At 41.1% G+C, this 18,744-nt stretch overlaps 3 protein-coding genes across 4 annotated transcripts; all 3 read left to right on the top strand.

Annotated features, from left to right (window-relative positions):
• Positions 1–125: 125 nt before the first annotated feature.
• Positions 126–2,168, top strand: LOC142380751 (uncharacterized). The gene is made up of 6 exons (XM_075466654.1): positions 126–372; positions 496–594; positions 702–758; positions 1,154–1,246; positions 1,354–1,470; positions 1,555–2,168. Exons 1-6 carry the CDS (start codon positions 211–213, stop codon positions 1,582–1,584), a joined length of 558 nt encoding a protein of 185 aa, XP_075322769.1. The 5' UTR covers positions 126–210; the 3' UTR covers positions 1,585–2,168.
• Positions 2,169–3,280: 1,112 nt separating this feature from the next.
• On the top strand, positions 3,281–15,558 carry ptdss1a (phosphatidylserine synthase 1a). Of its 2 annotated transcripts, none has more exons than XM_075465372.1 (13): positions 3,281–3,639; positions 4,156–4,247; positions 4,891–4,935; positions 5,027–5,151; positions 5,272–5,430; positions 5,714–5,865; positions 7,439–7,580; positions 12,023–12,135; positions 12,247–12,312; positions 12,707–12,806; positions 13,016–13,084; positions 13,812–13,878; positions 14,046–15,558. In XM_075465372.1, exons 1-13 carry the CDS (start codon positions 3,458–3,460, stop codon positions 14,153–14,155), a joined length of 1,422 nt encoding a protein of 473 aa, XP_075321487.1. In that variant the 5' UTR covers positions 3,281–3,457; the 3' UTR covers positions 14,156–15,558. The 2 variants fall into 2 exon arrangements, with proteins under 2 accessions (XP_075321487.1, XP_075321488.1); XM_075465373.1 differs by having other exon boundaries at positions 3,287–3,639; positions 14,061–15,558.
• A 285-nt stretch (positions 15,559–15,843) lies between these two features.
• Positions 15,844–18,722, top strand: LOC142380749 (E3 ubiquitin-protein ligase NHLRC1-like). Its single transcript, XM_075466653.1, has one exon. It carries the CDS (start codon positions 16,348–16,350, stop codon positions 17,572–17,574), a length of 1,227 nt encoding a protein of 408 aa, XP_075322768.1. The 5' UTR covers positions 15,844–16,347; the 3' UTR covers positions 17,575–18,722.
• Positions 18,723–18,744: the final 22 nt, after the last annotated feature.

Below are 18,744 nucleotides of genomic sequence, written 5' to 3'. Positions count from 1 at the left end.
GTGTGTGTGTGTGTAGGGGGTGGGGGTGGCTGTTAAGGTGGGGGGGGGGGGGGGGGAGTCAGAGAAGTAAGACAAGTGGCAAAGCAGGTCATTTCCTTGCAGAACTCATTTTTCAATACAGAGAATTTCAAGCCTGCATTGAGCAAAGAAAAGACCAAACGGTACCGCTGGTTTTGTTGAAACTTGCTTGAAGACCTTACTCACAGGAAAATGAGGAAGACTTTTGTGTGTGATGATTCAATAATCATCAGCATCCCCATCAGGAATCTCAAGAACGTTCGAGAGGGTCAGTTGATGCCAGAAAACTTCCACTGTGTCTTCAAAGATCATTTCAAGGTCCTCGCCATTAACGGGAAGCCTAAACCTGTCGGAGTAAGTTTAACCGTCTTGTTTCGCAAACAGTCTCACACACACACAAAAGGCAACATGTTTACACAGAATAGTCTGTATAATCTGTATTTTCTGTTTATTATAAATTTCCCTCTTATTCCCAAGGCAGCCCAGGCCACCGTTGGTATGTTTATTTTTGCTCTAGGTCTGTTATCTATGAACTTACCCCAAAGCTCCTTAAGCTACACTCTACCAAGTTTTCTGGTAAATATGATTTAAAAAATATCTAAAAGATATAAGTCGAGTTGGTATTCGGATATCGTCATGTTACTCTGTACAATAATCCATCTGCTTTGTTATCACCCCCCTAGTTTGTGATCTCTGGTATGGTGTCCTATGCTGCAGGAAACTGTCCAAACATGTATGTGGTAAGTGATATGATTTAGCATTAAGATTTTTAATTTAATTTAAAAATCCCATTAAAAGGCAAAACAGTGGCTCTAACATCAAAGAAAACAGCTGTTTCCTCCATCACAAATTGACTTCAAAACGACGACACTTGCTTATCATTGTATTGTGCCAGATAAATGTTTTCATCACAGATTTCAGTGTGAAATCATGATGTGCTTCAGCAGTACTATCAGATAACAATGTCGCGCAGATCAGGGTGTGTGGTTGCGCTGCGACGCTCACCCTCTAAAAATGGCCATAGTGAGCTTTTAGAGCCGAGTTGTTGTTTTTGCCCCAATAAAGCAACAATCTGCATGTTGTTTCCAAAATTGGCTGTTTGTGCATTTATTTTAACGTATTTTTCACTTTCCAGGCCAAGCTGTCGTTCTCTCTGAACATAATCAGTTTCTTTTGGTCCCTTACGGCTATTTCTCTTTGCATAATCTGGTTCCCGCCAGCTGGCAAGGTATATTTTAAAATCATTACTTTCAACTGAGTCAAAAATTGCTTTGCAGTACAAAACGATTGGTTGTGTACTTTAGGTTGTTTTTTTAACCTTCATTTGTTTTATAGTTGAATAGTGGACTCCAAGGACTGATAATCAGTCTGCTGACTGTTGAAAGTATCATAGCCATATTCTTGATTTACTGGATGAGTAAAGTTGTATGCAGACAACATTTCAACACTTTGGTACGTCATTTTCTTTCTACACACTACAGGTAGGCATAAGTAAAATGAGAAAACAACTACAATCTTGATTCTTTTGTTCTGCAGCCCACCATAATGCTGAAAGAGGAAGACTGAGGCAAGCCAGTGAACGACCCAATGTGTGTTGTACTTCAGCCTGCTTTGGTCATTTACTCCTGAACACGCGAACAGAGACGAAGAATGCAAAGATCGTCATGGAAAACATGCAAATGTATATAGCTGCTGAAATATAAAAGGCATATGAGTTAGTGTTTGTACAATTACCTGTTTATAACAAATCTTTTTGTATTACATCATACAATTAGGCTGCTCACGTGAATAATAAACTACAATAAAACAAATGTTGCTGCTGTCTCTGCAATAGCTTTGTAGTTTCTCAAAGCCTTAAAATTGAGATCAAATTTGTTTATTTTTTACATAATGCAGATAGAGGCGTGGTGATGCTTTACTCTGGAGCTGCATTTTTTTCTACTGGCCTAAATTAAAGAATGCAGAACCTGAACTCCTGATTAGATTTGACATCAGTGCATTCTTTTTAACATCTTTATGCATTGCCTTGAACCTAACTGCTCCTGTTTTATTGGTTTTGTTTAATGGACTTAAGTCTTTGCTTGATGTTATTGTGCTCTTCAATCATACTGTATGTTTTCAGTCATGTTTTCAACATATAAATAAAAGTTGCTATACTGTTTATTCATTTTTTGCCCTCTTATTGAGGTAAAACAATACTCCTTGCTACGACCACTTCCATCTATTTCGAAAGCTTGCAAAATATTTCACTTTTATGCTTATTTGTTGCAAATACAAAGTAACTTTGTGTGGAAATGTATTTCTCTTTCTCACATTAAACATAAATGGTGCACGCTTCAAATTAAAATAGAACACCAATAACAATTATAAATAATAAGTTATCAGGTTGGACATTTGATACATATTGCCATATGATTTTTTTTTTTTTTCAATGTATTTGTATTATTTAATGCACAACAGAGTCAACAGTTTTTAGAAGAGCACATTCCAAGTTATTAAATATAAGAGTTGCTAAAAGAATAGCTTTGTCACGTTTTTGGTTGATTACAGAAAGAGGAAGTACTTTACTTTTGTCGATGCTAATTTGCAATAAATGACTTTTTCTCTTTTTTTTATCAGATACTTGTTCAGATACATATGAAAACAACGGTTGGACAACATTGTGTCCATCAAACCTTTAGAAACGTTTTGCCATGAGTTGTGCTTCGAAAGAAAAAAAAATCCATCTTTGCAATTTATCTGAAACCACTAGATATGAGATCAACTGCAGATCTGTATTGGGTGACCGTGAAGCCACGTGTGTGGCTTTGAGTGGCCACAAGGGGGAAACAAACACCACAAACAAACTAAATTCACAATTCAGTGCAAAATACTGTTGATTCAAGAAATCCTATTCATTTGAAACTGAAAAGCGTCATATTATGCTCAGTTTCCTAAAGCATGTATTGGTGAGAGGATCTACGTTACTAGATATTCTGTATATTTTTTAAACCGTGTAACTGTTGTTATTTTTATTCTATTAAACTTATTTACATTCAGTGTCAATGAGTATGTACCTAAGCGTGTATGTATTGTCTTATTGTTTAAATTTTTTACAGCAAATGTACAACACAATAAATTTCCTTGCTGTATAATCGTGACTTGTCATGGTTTAAAGTCCCTCACTGGAGGACTCGTGATGATTAAGGAGGGTTATAGTATGAACTCTTCCGCTTTGTGACGCTCCCAACAAACATAAACTAATTAAAATCAAAAGTGAACTAAGTCCCACTTCTTTCCTCTTTCAACTTTCCGCTGTTTGACTGTACGCTGCCAGTAAACTATGTAACGTAATATATTCATTTGAGCTGTTTCCCGTCTGTTTTGGTGTCTGTTGCTAGAGGTTGGATCACTTTCCCATTCCTCCGCTTTGAGGGGCTGCTGCTGCCTGCGTCCGGCTATGGCGTCTATGTATAGCGGATCTCATACACTGAGCAAGGATGATGTGAATTACAGGATGCATTTCCGAATGATAAACGAGCAGCAGGTTGAAGATATCACGATAGAGTTTTTCTACAAGCCGCATACTATAACGCTGCTGACATGCACGGTGCTCAGTTTGATGTATTTCGCTTTTACAAGGTGAGTCATCCACTGCTAGTGTTAGCTAGCCACTGGAGTTAGCTTAGCTAGGCTAACGGGAGCAGTGATGCTCTCACAGGTACATAGAGAGGTTAGCTTAATAGGTTTACCATCCATTTATTGGATTTTCGCACTTTAAGTAACTGTGATAGCCGTCTCCTAGCTCTGCTGTTATGAAGCGTTAGCCTAAGCTAACAAAAAGAAGTGTTAGATATATTACGTTAATCCAGCGGCGGACACTGTTTCCTGTGTTGACATGAGCTACATCATTCTAACTAATACGGAAACCACTCGTAATGTTATATTTTAAAGTGATTCACTGCTTTACAAAATCTCACTCAGCCAACTGCTTGCACTGTGTTAACATTTTGTTCCTTCAAATGTGAAGGTATGTGGGGCACACAGGCATCTTTACAGCTGTTTACAGCAGACTGGGCTGTTGAACATCCCGTAGCCGCATTAACAGTTTTTTTGATAATTGTGATTTTTTTTTTTCTCTTCTCTCCTGTCCTGCAGAGATGACGGAAATCCTGACAGTAATCTCTGGGTGGGGCTCATTCTGGTCATCTCCTTCTTCCTTGTCATCAGTGTTTTGGCCTTTCCAAATGGTGAGGACAAAGCAAAGGACTTAGGCTGCAAGTTACAAAACATTTATTTTGTATTTTATTCTATTTGACTACTCTTTCTGCAATATGAAAACGACAATTGCAGAAGAAGTAAAAATGATGTTTTAACCCACTGACTGAATCACTATGAAACCATTGCATACATCCCACATGCTCTGCTTGATTACTCATAGAAAATGAGAATTGTGTCTCTGTCAGTTGTGTTTGAATGGGCTTTGATTATGGTCACCCTGAAGCATTTTAGAGCAGTAACTAATGAGGGCTGGTTGTTTAGAGCTGAGAGGAACTAAAATAAGTACTTGAATATGAGAGAAATGAATAGGACATAGACAGTGGAAGGGAAATTTGAAACCAGACATGAACGACCGGTGTCAACATGGTGTCAACAGTGTCATTTTTAGTCACTATTGTTAGTCAGTGATTTTAGTTCCCCTGCAAGGCCATAAGATCACCTCTGCTACCAGCAGACATGAAGACGGGAAGGAATCTAGTGTCATGATCTGTGCATGTGAGGCAGATGAATAACAAAGTTGAATATTTAATAGACATTGGCATTATCAGTGAGCTGTGCTACACCGCTTACTGTGGCTCTTTGACATAACATTCTTATTGGTCTGATTTTTAGGTCCATTCACCAGACCACATCCAGCAATATGGCGGATAGTTTTTGGTGAGTACTTGCTGAAAGTCTTTTGAGAGCAGAAAGAATTCTGTTTGGATGTTTTCCCCTCCTAATGTTGAATCCTTCTGCTCCTTCTAAGGCCTGAGTGTGCTCTACTTTCTGTTCCTGGTTTTGGTCATCTTCCTCAACTGGCAGCAGGTGAAGCAGCTCATGTACTGGTTGGATCCAAACCTGCGATATGCCAAGAGAGAGGCGGACATCATGGTGAGTGATGTTGGCTCACGGTGACGATAAATGTTCTGACTGATTTTCAAGCTCCAGTTGTGCTCCCTGTCAGGGGATTATCAATCATTGTAATGAGGCTCTCTGTGCTGCTGGCTGCAGGAATATGCTGTGAACTGCCATGTGATCACGTGGGAGAGGATCCTGAGCCATTTCGACATTTTCGCATTTAGCCACTTCTGGGGCTGGGGTATGAAAGCCCTCCTCATTCGAAGCTATGGCTTGTGCTGGACCATCAGTATTACCTGGGAGCTTACTGAGGTAGAGACACACACACACACACACACACACACACACACACACACACACACACACACACACACACACACACACACACACACACAATAGTCAAGGTTGCCATCACTTGCTTAACATCCTGCCCGCCTGCTTCTCCTGCTGTCTGATCACCAAACCTGGTGATCGTTTTGCTTCATCAAGTGGAAATCAATGGATTTGAGCCTTTGTCATTAAGTTTACATTAAATATCGATTCCATTTTTTTTTGTTGCAGTTATGGCATAAACACTGTTCTTCTGTACCCATAGCTGTTCTTCATGCATCTGTTGCCTAACTTTGCTGAGTGCTGGTGGGACCAAGTGATTCTGGATATTCTGCTGTGTAATGGAGGGGGAATCTGGCTTGGCATGACTGTCTGCCGCTTTTTGGAGATGAGGACGTACCACTGGGCCAGTATTAAGTATAACTTCGTGTTCTGGAACTTAATTACAAGTTTGCTTGAAAATGTATCCAGTTTCTCTGTTGTTCCTCAGTATAGATAGATAGATAGATAGATAGATAGATAGATAGATAGATACATACTTTATTGATCCCAGAATCAGAATCAGAATTCTATAATGTATATAAAATGTACAAGGTGTGTACAACAATACACAGTGACCAATATACAGAGCAACAACAGTGCAGCTTCGTTAGTGCAATTTTAATGATGGTAAAGTAAAGTAAAGTGACTGGGGCAGGTTATGAGGTGATTATGAAGGTTCTGGTCCAAATGGACCGAAGCCTCCTGCCCGAGGGGAGTGGTGCAAATAGTCCATGTGCAGGGTGAGAAGGGTCAGCTGTGATCCGACCTGCTCGCCCCATAGTCCTGGAGACGTGCAGGTCATGGATCGATGGGAGGCTGCAGCCGATCACCTTCTCAGCGGAGCGCACAACTTGCTTCCCGAAGGAAATTCAAGCATTAAATTCAAGCAAATTAAACACTAACGAGAGAGAGAGACACCAAGATACCAAAAGTGGCTGGTGGTATGCTACTCCTGCTGTAGTGGCATATGATGAGTTTGCTGTCTGGATGGTGTACTGCTGCTGTATAATGGCATGTAGCAGCATGTGCCGATTGTATAGCGGTGAGTCGATGTCCCCATACGGTATGCCGCTTGGATTAATTCATCTCAAACAACTTTTCAGCACCAGAAGCTGCGGGACCGTTTGCTCCCTCTTGGCTTGGGATCAGATTGTCACATCAGTACTGCCTAATGCTATATGTACAGCCTACAGCTGATGCCAATGAACAAGCTTTATCGACCTTATTGTAATAACAACCTCTTAGATATTTTCAAATTATTTTATTACTATGAAATATAGTAGTACGGTAAAGTATAGCTAAATATAACTAGAAAAGTATCAAAAATGAGCTGAAATATATGACGCATCTTAAATAAATACGAGTTTAGCATAATGCTTATCTTGAAACGATGCCATTGTTATTGAGTTTTCATTCCTATGACATTGGAATAAAAGTGTCAGGCGCCACCTGCCAGTGGGACATTTTTTTAGGCTGGTGGAACGTAAGCGGCCTGCCAGAAAAGAGCAGACGCATTCCGCTAAAGGGTCGACGCATGCCAATGAACCGAGAGTGGCGTACCATCTGCCACTTTTTGATCTCAGTGCTACTGTCGCTCCAACACACCCAGCTGTGTAAACATTTATGAATTTGATGAAATTAGTCCTAATTTAGTAACAGTAGAAGATGATTGCCAGCGGCCTCAATTTAAATTCAGACAAACTAGCCTTTTAAACAATCTTCGTGTTCGTAGGAGTTTTTTTTTTTTTCACCTGCTTTCAAGGTAGTTTAAGAAGATTTTTCATGGTGGCCTTATAATAATCCCACATATTCATCCAGGAGGGTTGGACTCGAATGTATTATGTGGTGGCACTAATTTCATCTGGCTTTTTGTGACGACGCTGCCATAATACTTACTGTAGAAATACCTGGAGGTTTTTGTAATCCTTCTTCTGTGCTTCCCAACTAGGGACATTCACACCACCACGGGGAAGATCAAACGAGCTGTGCTGCAGTTCACCCCTGCGAGCTGGACCTACGTACGCTGGCTTGACCCAAAGTCCTCCCTGCAGAGAGTGACGGGCGTCTATCTGTTCATGATCATTTGGCAGGTGGGTCATTGTGAAATCCTCTTTCTCCATCTCGCCGTGACTAAGCGCTGACTAGTCGGCAGTCATCTGGGGCCATTTGTGCGCTAAGTCTCAGCTAATCTGATAGGCTTCTCCTATGCTGAAATCTAAAGCCACACGGATCCATATAATGCACAGGTGTCCTGCTGTCTGCATATTACCAGCTAATCCCTTCAGAGCGAGACTGGCTGGATTACTCGGGAGCAATTTGTGGTCGAATTCAGCCACACAAGTTCCTGGCCGAACAAGTCGACATCTTTTCGGCAGGCCTCCTTCTCGCTGCCCTCCAGTATGGCCGAGCAGGACTCACTCAGAATGCTGTTGTTGTTGTTCCGAGCATGTTTGTCTGAGTCTGAGCTGCACTGCAAGAGCATCTTGATTGAAGTGTTAGATTTTTATAAACAGTTTAATCATTAGAAGTATTCCAAAAGTAAAAGATTTATTTCACTGGAAATAGTGTAAAAAGTCAGTTTGCCTGTAATAAATCGCGTAAGAAACTCGATGTCAGTCATCCTGATTGACAACACACGTGGAAGGTTACATTCCCTTCAAGTATACCACTTTTTGTGCCCACAGTGTCACTAGCATGGCTTCCCAGCTATGGAACAAAGCCCTGGTTAAATGTCATTTGCAACACCGGCGCACGTCCTGCAACGACTTGAGCAAGACTGCTCTAAGGGAGATTTAGGAATGGTGCGTGGTGGAAAAATGGCCCGCGTCATGAGAGGATTTAGTTGTTTGAAACTGGCAGCAAATGAAAAGTATACATGAGCCAAACTGAGAGAAATGTGTCCGGTCAGTTGACAGTATGTGGAACATACTCGTATTTGCTACTTATAGGGTATCTGTATTCACCCTTTGTTCCTCTGACAAATGCAGAGGTGAAGTTATGTAAACGCTGTAGTTTGCAAGTTAAGATCGTGCAAAAACTTGTGATGAACAGCAGGTTGATATGGCTTGTAGATGACATGACGATGTAGCCTATACAGTCATTTGGAAACAAAAGTATACCTTCTGATATTAAACAATAAGACATGACATATTTTTTGTACAATAACCAAGAGAAACACTGTGAAAAACTGAGTTCAGCCCATGATTAAATCACTTGCAGAACCATGTTTGGCATCAATAACTTCCAAGTAATCTTGTGTGATGTTATCAGCCTCTCGTGTCATTGTGGAGGAATTTTGGAGCACTTTTCTTTACAATGTTGCTTCAGTTCATTGATGTTTGTGGGCATTTGTTCACGAGCAGCTCTCTTAAGGTTCCAGTCACGGCATTGCAATCAGGTCTGGACTTCGGCTGGCTCGATACAACGCTTTTTATTCTTTCCTTTATCAGTCATTCTGTCGTAGATTTGCCGGTTTGCTTGGGATCATTGTCCAGTTGCTTGACCCAATTTTGGCCAAGTTTTACAGGTCAGACCGATGGCCTCAAATTTGAGAGAGACTGTTTCCTACAACCCTTTCGTACTTCGTCAGTCTTCTTCTAATTCTACTGTCACGAACTTTAGCATTTAACATGCTAGCTGATGCCTGTAGAGTCTTCTGGGTTTTTTGCAGTTTCACTGAACATTGCACAGTGTGACCTTGGCATGAACTTGCTGGGGCGTCCACTCCTGGAAAGTTTGACAGCTGTCTTGAATGTTTTCCACTTGAATAATCTTTCTCACTGTAGTCAAGTCAAATTTATTTGTATAGAACATTTCATGTACAAAACAATTCAAATGCTTTACATAAAATAAAAGCATTGCAGCGGGAAGTGTATGAAGCGGTAAAAATACATAAAAGAACATAAAGAGAAACAAATAAAATAATTTAAATTAATTAAAATGATTAAAAACAAGCAACAGTCTAGATAAGTTAAAAGATATCGTGCAGATTTCATGTATAGACAAATGAGAAAAAAAAATTTTTTAACCTGGATTTAAAAATGTCTACATTTGGTGAAAGTTTAATCTCCACTGGCAGTTTGTTCCACTTGTTGGCAGCATAACAGCTAAATGCTGCTTCTCCATGTTTAGTCTGGACTCTGGACTGGACCAGCTGACCTGAGTCCTTGGATCTAAGTGCTCTGCTGGGTTTATATTCTCTGAATATATCACAGATGTATTTTGGGCCTAAACCGTTCTGGGATTTGTAAACCATCAGCAGGCTTTTAAAATCTATTCTGTGACTGACTGGAAGCCAGTGTAAAGATTTTAAAGCAGGTGTGATGTGTTCAGATCTCTTAGTCCGGGTTAAAACTCTAGCAGCAGCGTTCTGGATGAGCTGCAGATGTTTAATGCTCTTTTTGGGAAGTCCAGTTAAAAGAGCGTTACAGTAATCGAGTCTACTGGAGATGAATGCATGGATGAGTTTCTCCTGGTCTTTTTGGGAGAGGAACCCTTTAATTCTGTTGATGTTTCTGAGGTGGTAAAAAGCTGCCTTGGTGACAGCTTTGTTGTGGCTGCTGAAAGTCAGATCTGAGTCTATCAACAGTGATTGTCAGGGCCCGAGTCTCAAGATATTTACCAATGCTCACCCTCTTCTCTTTGCTCCCAAACAGAATGATCTCGGTTTTGTCTTCATTTAATTGTATAAAATTCTCTCTCATCCAGGTGTTTACTTCCTTCAGACACTGACACAGTACGTCTGCTGGGCTGCAGTCGTCCGGTGACAGAGACACATAAAGTTGTGTATCATCTGCATAACTGTGATAATTGACGTTAAAGTTCTGTAATATCTGACCCAAAGGGAGCATATACAAGTTAAACAGAAGAGGTCCAAGAATTAACCCCTGGGGGACTCAACAAGTCATGGCCACTCGCTCAGATTCATAGCTGCCAGTTGTAACAAAATAACTCCGGCCTTCTAAGTAGGACCTGAACCAGTTAAGGACCGCTCCAGAAAGTCCAACCCAGTTTTCCAGCCTGTGCAACAGGATTCTGTGATCTACAGTATCAAACGCAGTGCTGAGATCCAACAGAACCAGGACTGAAACATTACCAGAATCAGTATTCAACCTGATGTCGTTTAACACTTTGACCAGAGCTGTTTCAGTGCTGTGATGACGTCTGAAGCCTGATTGAAAGTTATCAAGACTTCCACGTTCATTCAGAAAGTCGTTGAGCTGGTTAAATACAACTTTCTCAATAATCTTGGATATAAAAGAGAGGTTAGAGACAGGTCTGTAGCTGTTCATCATAAAGTCGTGTAGAGTTCTCTTCTTTAGGAGTGGCTTAATGGCAGCTGTCTTTAGTGACTTGGGAAAAATGCCTGATGCCAGTGAGCTGTTAACTATTCGTAGGAGATCACTTTCTACTGAGGTAAAAACAGTTTTTAAAAAGTCGGATGGTATTATGTCCAGAGTGCAAGTTGTTGATTTCAGATGCCAAACTGTTTCCTCTAAGATTTTTAAATTAACAATATTAAATTGTGACGTAACGTCAGAGTTATTTCTAGGTTTTAGACACAGATTAGTTTTCTTGTTTGTCTGTGTGGCGTGAATGTTTTGTCCAATTATTTGGATTTTTTTGTTGGCAAATTCATTGCATTTCTTAGTGGAGAGGAGGTCTGGGTTTGACTGTTTAGGAGTATTTGTGAGTTTTTCAACCATAGCAAACAGAGTTGGAGAATCGTTGACATTCTTATTAATCATTTCAGATAAATGCAGCTGTCTGGTTTTGCACAGCTCATTGTTATAACTACGCAGGCTTTGTTTGTACAGCTCATAGTGAATCTGAAGCTTTGTTTTCCTCCACTTACGTTCAGCTTTCCTGCGTTCTCAAGGTGCTCTCGATTCTTATCGGTGCAACAGATTCCATTACATTCAAAATTTTCAAGTTGAAACGATCCAGCAGTCCGTCAACCGACTCTGCGCTCATAGTTGATAACATAGCTATGGCCTCCCTAAACTGAGCACTTGTTTTCTCATTAATGTACCTCTACTTAACTGAGAAGCTGGTTGTTTGAACATTCTGAGTGATCAATAAATCAAGTCGAATGATGGACTCAAAATAGTCGGACAATGCCCTCGTAACCCCTTCCCGGATTAATGGGCAGCAACAATTGCTTCTCTAAGATCATTGCTGACGTCCCTCCTTCTTTGCCATTGTGTGAATACTCACCTGAATGTTCTTAATTCATGCATCCCTCTGGGAAGGATAGTGGCCATAAATTTCCTCATTTGTACAAAATCTGTCTAGTATCAACGACTCAGGTTCTTTCTGCCATGATGCTCTACCACAAACGTGTCTCTGCTGTTTGAATAAAGCAGGTCGCCCAAGTCTCACCTGATTTTTATTCATCTTCTTCTCATCCGCCTGAAATTTCCACTATATAACAGAAAATGTTCAAGTTCAAGGGATACTTTGAGTGTCTGTAACGCATTTTGAGATGATGACCTTTATTTCATTTGTCTGTTGTTGTTTTTTTTTCACACAGCTAACAGAATTGAACACATTCTTCCTCAAACACATTTTCATCTTTCCTGCAAGTCACGCTCTCAGCTGGTGTCGAATCCTGTTCGTTGGTATCATCACGGCTCCAACAGTAAGGTACGCTGATATATGCTTATTTCTGGTTTGAGCACTTTCACAAACACTTTGGGGTTTGGGCTGAGAAACTAGACTCGGACTGCTGGTGAACTGTGTTTGTCTCTACTTCAGGCAGTATTACGCGTACCTGACAGACACGCAGTGCAAGAGAGTTGGGACACAGTGTTGGGTCTTTGGGTAAGTAAAAAAGCTTGTTTAGAAACCTGATGAGAGTCTCTTGTTAATGAAGAATTCTGCTATCCTAAAAAGTCAGTTTTCACTGAACCTCTATGTTCAAATGAATAATTTGAATGAGGCAGTGATGGCATATTAAGGAAGTGATGTTAACTGTGATGAATATAAACTGATCCGCCGTATCAGGCGGTGTAGGGTGTCTAGGTATTTCACTTTCTCCAGTAAGGCAAACTGGTCAGCTTACCACTGTTGCAAAATGTTATTATTCCACAAAAACTATATGTTTTCTGGGCCAGTGTCAATAATGAGCCCAGTGCTGTTCTCAGCCACAGGGAAATTTGAATCAAATCAAATGATGATTGTATTTTTACACCTCCCTCTCTCTTTCTTTTTTCAGGGCGATAGCCTTTCTGGAGGCCTTGGCATGTATTAAGTTTGGACAGGACTTGTTCTCAAAAACACAAATCCTGTATGTGATCCTCTGGCTGTTGTGTTTGGTAAGGCCAAGATTGCAGGCTTTTGCTGTGTCAAAATGAATAACAACAAGTCGGTCGGGAGGGAGTCGCTCGTTAAAACCGTGCGAAGTCTTGTTTCTTAACCACTAACAGACCGCGGTTCTCCACATCAGAGACGTTTCATGCTGCAAATCATTTCTCATTGATTGTCCATGAGCCATTTGACAGCTTTACCTTTTATCTGTTTTCAGGCCTTCATTACATTTCTTTGTCTATATGGAATGGTTTGGTGTGCGGAAACATATGGTCCGATGGGAAAGGTATGTTACTTGCTTTAGCTTTCAGGAATGTTTTTCTGTCAAACCACTGCAGACCAGGAGTAACAGAGATATTTTACTCAGCAGGGTTCTTCCATGCTTTGTTTTCCACTGCAGACAGTGTAAGAGCCACCCACTAACCAGCCAATTCTTTTTGGGGGAAAAAGATCTATCTTTGAATCCCTAACATTTGTTTAGGAATATGACAGATAGAAACTTGTGTTCGGAATTGTTTTGCTGTATAAACCTGTTTCATGATGAAGGCCCCTGGTCGCATTTCCAGAGTGTTTATAATTAGAATGAACACAAATGCCTTGTTGACCTTGCTAATATCTCATGAAGGAGCTTTCTCTCATGTCAGAACATTCTTTTATGTAAATATGATTGATAAGAGCGAGATGGAGTCGACTTCAGTCCAACTATTTCCTCTTTTTCAGCATAAATTCTGCTGAAGCACTAGTAAAGATAAAAAGTGACTTTCTAAAATTGGTCTCGACTGAGCCAAGTAGCAACAACCTGACCCGTGCTGTGTGCCCTGTCTTCTGTGGACCTGTTAACCAAACCATGATATGCGTTCCACCTGAAAAACAGCAGACTTAGTGTTGTCAATGAATATTACCTTAAAGGATTCTTTTCAGTCAGTGTACTATGAAAACTGTGCATGTGATCTATGTTACGGACTGTTAAAAGCATGTGTATCATGTGTCTTCACCCCGTTCTCCTCTCACAGAGCCTCTCAGAATGCGAGGACAGTAATTACGCAGAGTCTCCTGAGCATGTGTCAGAAGAATTTAAAGGTACAGTGACCTTCCTGTCATTTATTAACCACAAGACTGCCTCATAAAAACACCCACCAGCCTTTAGCTTGTAAAGGGCTGACATCTAGTGTTTGGAGTAGTGTCTTACGCTTACTGTAAATATGTCCAGTTCAGTGATTTATTTTAATTTTATATTAACTTGTTAGGGCTTGGTGTTTCAGGTGAGATAGACATGGATGGGGATAGCCCTACAACCAGGCGGCGAGGGAGGGGCTTAGGGAAGGCAACGTCCATCAACGGCCTCGACAGTCAGTAGGAGCTGGAGTCAGAGGCTGCTGCGTGACTCCTCAACTCACTCTGAAGAGCCAAGTGTAAAAAAGGGGGCAGAGATGCGACCACTTCCTGGTGTAATTGAAATCGACAAAGGCCCCCACCTAGAGCAGACGGAGTGGAGATGGCAGAGAAGAAGTGGATGAACAGGTCCATGCAGTGTTAACAGGAGTGCACAGTGGCTCAGAGATGCACAATGAAGTGTGTGTTGTGGTCAAGAAGCTCCTAAAACCACTAATCACAGGTTTCTTTGTGTGAGAAAGAGAGTGAGAAAGGGTGTGAGAGGATAAAAACTGCCTATTGTAGATGTGACCGCATGCTCATCGTAGCCGATAATTACAGTTATGCTATCATACAGTATCATTGAAAGTTAGTGTATACCTGACTGGTTTTCGCCAGTCCTAACTCCTGTATTTTGGTTTGACATATTTCAATGTGAAAAGCCATCATGTTAAATTTATCACTTTAATCGGAGCCTCTATGTTTATAGCACAGAACAGTCGTTCTTTATTTAAATATCTGTAACTGATCTATTTACGTCAGATGTTCACGATGTCCTGTTTTTAACTTGAATGTGGGCAGGAGTTCAATGCAAGACAGCTTTAGCGCAGAGGGATCACTGAATGAGGTTTGCATTTGACCCGCAACGAAGCAAAGCACACGGTTTCAGCACTTTGCAGAATGTTTCCTTGAAAATACTGTACATTTTTATAATGTTTGAGTATTTTATGAATCATTGTGATCTCGAGTGACTTTACTTTCCCTGTCCATCTGTGGCTGCTATCATTTCTATTTTTATATTTTACTGTACTGATAAGAGAGGGCAATTATTCAAATTCCTGCGTGTGTCGTCAGGTTCTTCCTGTTGGTGCACAGGTGGCTTTCTTTTACTGTTCATTTTCTCGTTGTGTATATTGCATTTGCATGACTTTGTCAAATCAAATCAACTGTTTTAGTAGAAAAAATGTACCACCCACCAGAACGTGAGTGTTGTTGTTTATTGTCTTTCAAAGTCATTGTAACATTTTAATTCACCCCTTGTGCCTGTTTGCATGGAATTATTTTTATTCCCAACTTCTCTCAGTTTGTATTAGGACTAAATTCAAGGTTTTTGTGTTTGATTTTTCTGGCTTTGACTGCTTTACTGAAGGTCTGTTGTTATTTGCTCTGCCAGTATCATCTCAGCACTGATTTATCCCTCGTAATCCTTGACAATCCGGATGCCGACCGCGGCGGCACCTATGCTACAGTCAGGCATTATAAATGGTACATTGTCTCTGGATTTGGATGTCATTTGCCAAAAAAAAAAAAACTATTACTGCTGAAAATGACTTGTGCTGTTTGTTTTTTTCACTGTGAAATAACGCAACATATTAAAATGTTTTACATTTCCTCTTACAACTGTTTGTGAGTCAGTTCTGCAATTATTTTTTTGGCTTCAGAATATTGGGAGAGGAGCACTTACAGTGACAGTCTTTATTACTGTTTGTAGGCTGTTGGTACGCTACACATAGCAAATCTTGAATGATCTTGCTCGACCCCTGAAGGACGTCCTGCTGCAGCAAAGGCCTGCTGGATTGGCTGACTCAAGCACTGCCCACAGAGGTTCAGATTTCACTCAGTCTGCACACCGTGAAACGCAGTCTGAAATAGCTGTCTCATGCTGACCTATAACAGGATGCGTCTGAAGGTACAGTTGTTGCTCACTGGAAAATGGCTGCAGTAGCTAGAAATTCAGAACGTGGTGAAAGTAAAAGCCTCCAACTCTCAGCATTTATTACCAGTGATGTAATTTTGGGGATCCTGGTTTTGAATCCAGTCAAATATATCTAATGTTTTCCAGTGGACCTCTGAGTCTGTACATGTTTTGAGATATTACTGTAACGCTATTGACATAACCTCTACCAAGTCATGTGTGAGCTGACTTCCAAAAGAGGGCAGCAGAGAGCCTCGGTTATATTCAAGACATCACGTGACGATCTAGGCCTCAAAGCACAGGGCATGTCACAAAACTAACAGTTCTGTGCTTTCAGATCCCTCTCTTCATCCTTGTCGTCCTTCTCACCTAAGTGACCAGATTTTCTTTTTGGGTTTCCAGACCTGCTTGATTCCTGCATTAGCGGATTGACTGAACAGTCTCAGTACAAGCTGACAGAAGATCAGGATATTTCAGTCATCATGGACAAGAGTCCTGGTCTTCGACGTGGTTGCGTGAGTCCTGAGGGCACACTGAGAGAGATCCAGATCAACTTACTGGAGTGTAAAGTCTGCTTCGAGATGTTTAATTCGCAGCAGAGAGAGCGCAGACCACAGAACCTTCCCTGTGGTCATGTACTCTGTCTGGAATGCATCACAGCTTTGTCCCACCCTCTCCTGAGGAAGCTGGAGTGCCCATTCTGTCGACAGCTGTGTAGTGTTGACAGCACCTCCCACTGTCAGGTTCTCAATGACTTGCAAGAGCTTCTGTTGTCCTCTGCTCCTCCTCACAGGGGAAAAGGAAGCATTATCCGTGCCACAGGTCTGACCTGCACATCTCTGCACCTCCGCGCTGTGTTTGGTGGTTGGGGGAGTCTCATCAACCCAACTGGGATAGCAGTTCTGGGGTCTTCGGGGACACTAGTTGTGGTGCACGATGGAGAGAAGAGGGTGGTGGTGTTCAGCTTAGAGGGAAGGAAGCTGCATAGTTTTGGGCAAAGACGAAAACCCACTGGGGAAATTGTTTACCCAGTGGATGTGGCAGTGACTCCCACTGGTTACGTTGTGGTGACGGACGCAGGGGATAAAACCGTCAAGGTTTTCACCTCCAGGGGGAATCACATGTTGACAATTAAGAGTTTCTTCCAGCTGCCCTGGGGTGTGGACACAGACAGCTGTGGGCACATCCTGGTCTCAGATGTCCAAGCTGGCACACTGTCCTGTGTAAAAGTGGACTATAGTCACTGTGTCATTCTGGAGCATCAAACAGCCATCTCAGGCCTTCAGTGTCCCAAAGCAGTGGCCTGCTGTCAGGTGACTGGGAACACTGCAGTGATGGAGCACCCAACTGACATCGCAAATCCAGCAGAGAGGCACCAGTACAGAAGACTGAGAGTTTTTACAAAAGACTTCCAGCTCCTTTACCAGACAGACAGTTTCAGTCTGAGGCTGCAGTCCACAGTGAGGCTGAACATGTCGGGTGTGGTGTTTGACAGAGATGGAGGCGTGATAGTGATTGACTCTGATCAGGGGTTGATTTGTAGTTTAGGGAAGCTCCAGAATGGCCCAGTCTTAACTGCTCTTGTGGGGCACCACCTCATCCGACCTGTTGGGTTAGTCTTACTGAACAACATGCTCATCGCACTGGATGGCGGCGACCATACAGTTAAAATCTATTCTCAGAAATCTGATACTGGACTCATGATTTAGCTTACGCAGGTAGAAACCCAAAGTAGAGTGTGCAGTGAGAGAAATTCAATAAATTGAGGGAAAATGTCCAAGTAACAAATACTACAGTTAAAGCACTGATGTTTTAGATTGCAGGTGGTAAAATGAATGCATTTTTCAGCTGTAGTAAGCATTCAGTATTATTGAACCACTGCGTTATTCTTTTTATGCTGTGCCGTTGCAAATCCTAGTTCACTGTTTAATAATATTACAATGAGATTTCAGTAAAAGTAAAATTTCAGAAGTGGCCAGGAGTGGAATGGCCACACGTTAATAAGTTTTCCTTAAATTTTGTCACGTGTGACATAGTTTTGAGAGTTTTATTTGCCTATTATATACATAAGAATATGATGATTTTAATATTTTGACCTCCAAAGACAACAGAAATCACCAGGTAGCCAAAGGAAGCAGACTCATTTAAGCTGTGGCAATGTGTTGATGCACTTTGCTTTAGCTTCTGTTAACTTTAGGGAAACCAACTCTGGGCCAGTAATGGTTGCCAGATTTCATCTGGTTTTGGGTGTGTAGAACTGAACCACTTTGGGCTGAGATTTGGCACATTTCACTAATTTGGACTAAATGGTTAGCAAGAGGTTTTGTGGGGCATCAGGCCTGTTGGAACTGGGCCAGAACACCATGTTGGCTGCCCGGGTCAAATAAGTTGAGATCTTGCATATCATTCTTAACCTTGCATGGGTTCTACAAAGTGCTTCTTATCCTAAGTGTGCACTTTCTACAAAGACTCAGTTATTGACTTGCGGCTGCAGACTTTCTCACAGGACATTTCAGCAGGTGGAAATAAATCGAACCACTATCTCGGTTGGAGGACGGCTACACTTACGCTGATCCAATAAACAAATGATTAATTTGATTTTTTTTTATTATCTATTTTTACTAAAAGAGAAATAGTGATGATGAATACAAAAAAATACTGATTCTATTAAATGTGTGGAAGTGGTATTTGACTTGTTTGTAGGCTATAAAATACATATTTCAGGAGACTGCGGTTGTTCTGATAACTGATAAAGTATTCCTGATATATGAGCTCATTTTTTTCTGTTTAAGAATATAAAGTGGCTTTTTAAAAAAAAAAAAAATAATTTACAAATAAAATGATCCAGTCTGTATAATTGTGTGTGTGTGTGTGTGTGT

This window comes from Odontesthes bonariensis, chromosome 5, assembly GCF_027942865.1.
Source record: "Odontesthes bonariensis isolate fOdoBon6 chromosome 5, fOdoBon6.hap1, whole genome shotgun sequence".
NCBI classification, from domain to species: domain Eukaryota; kingdom Metazoa; phylum Chordata; class Actinopteri; order Atheriniformes; family Atherinopsidae; genus Odontesthes; species Odontesthes bonariensis.
Note: the sequence above shows the minus strand (reverse complement) of the source record. Positions and strands in the feature narration are given on the sequence as shown.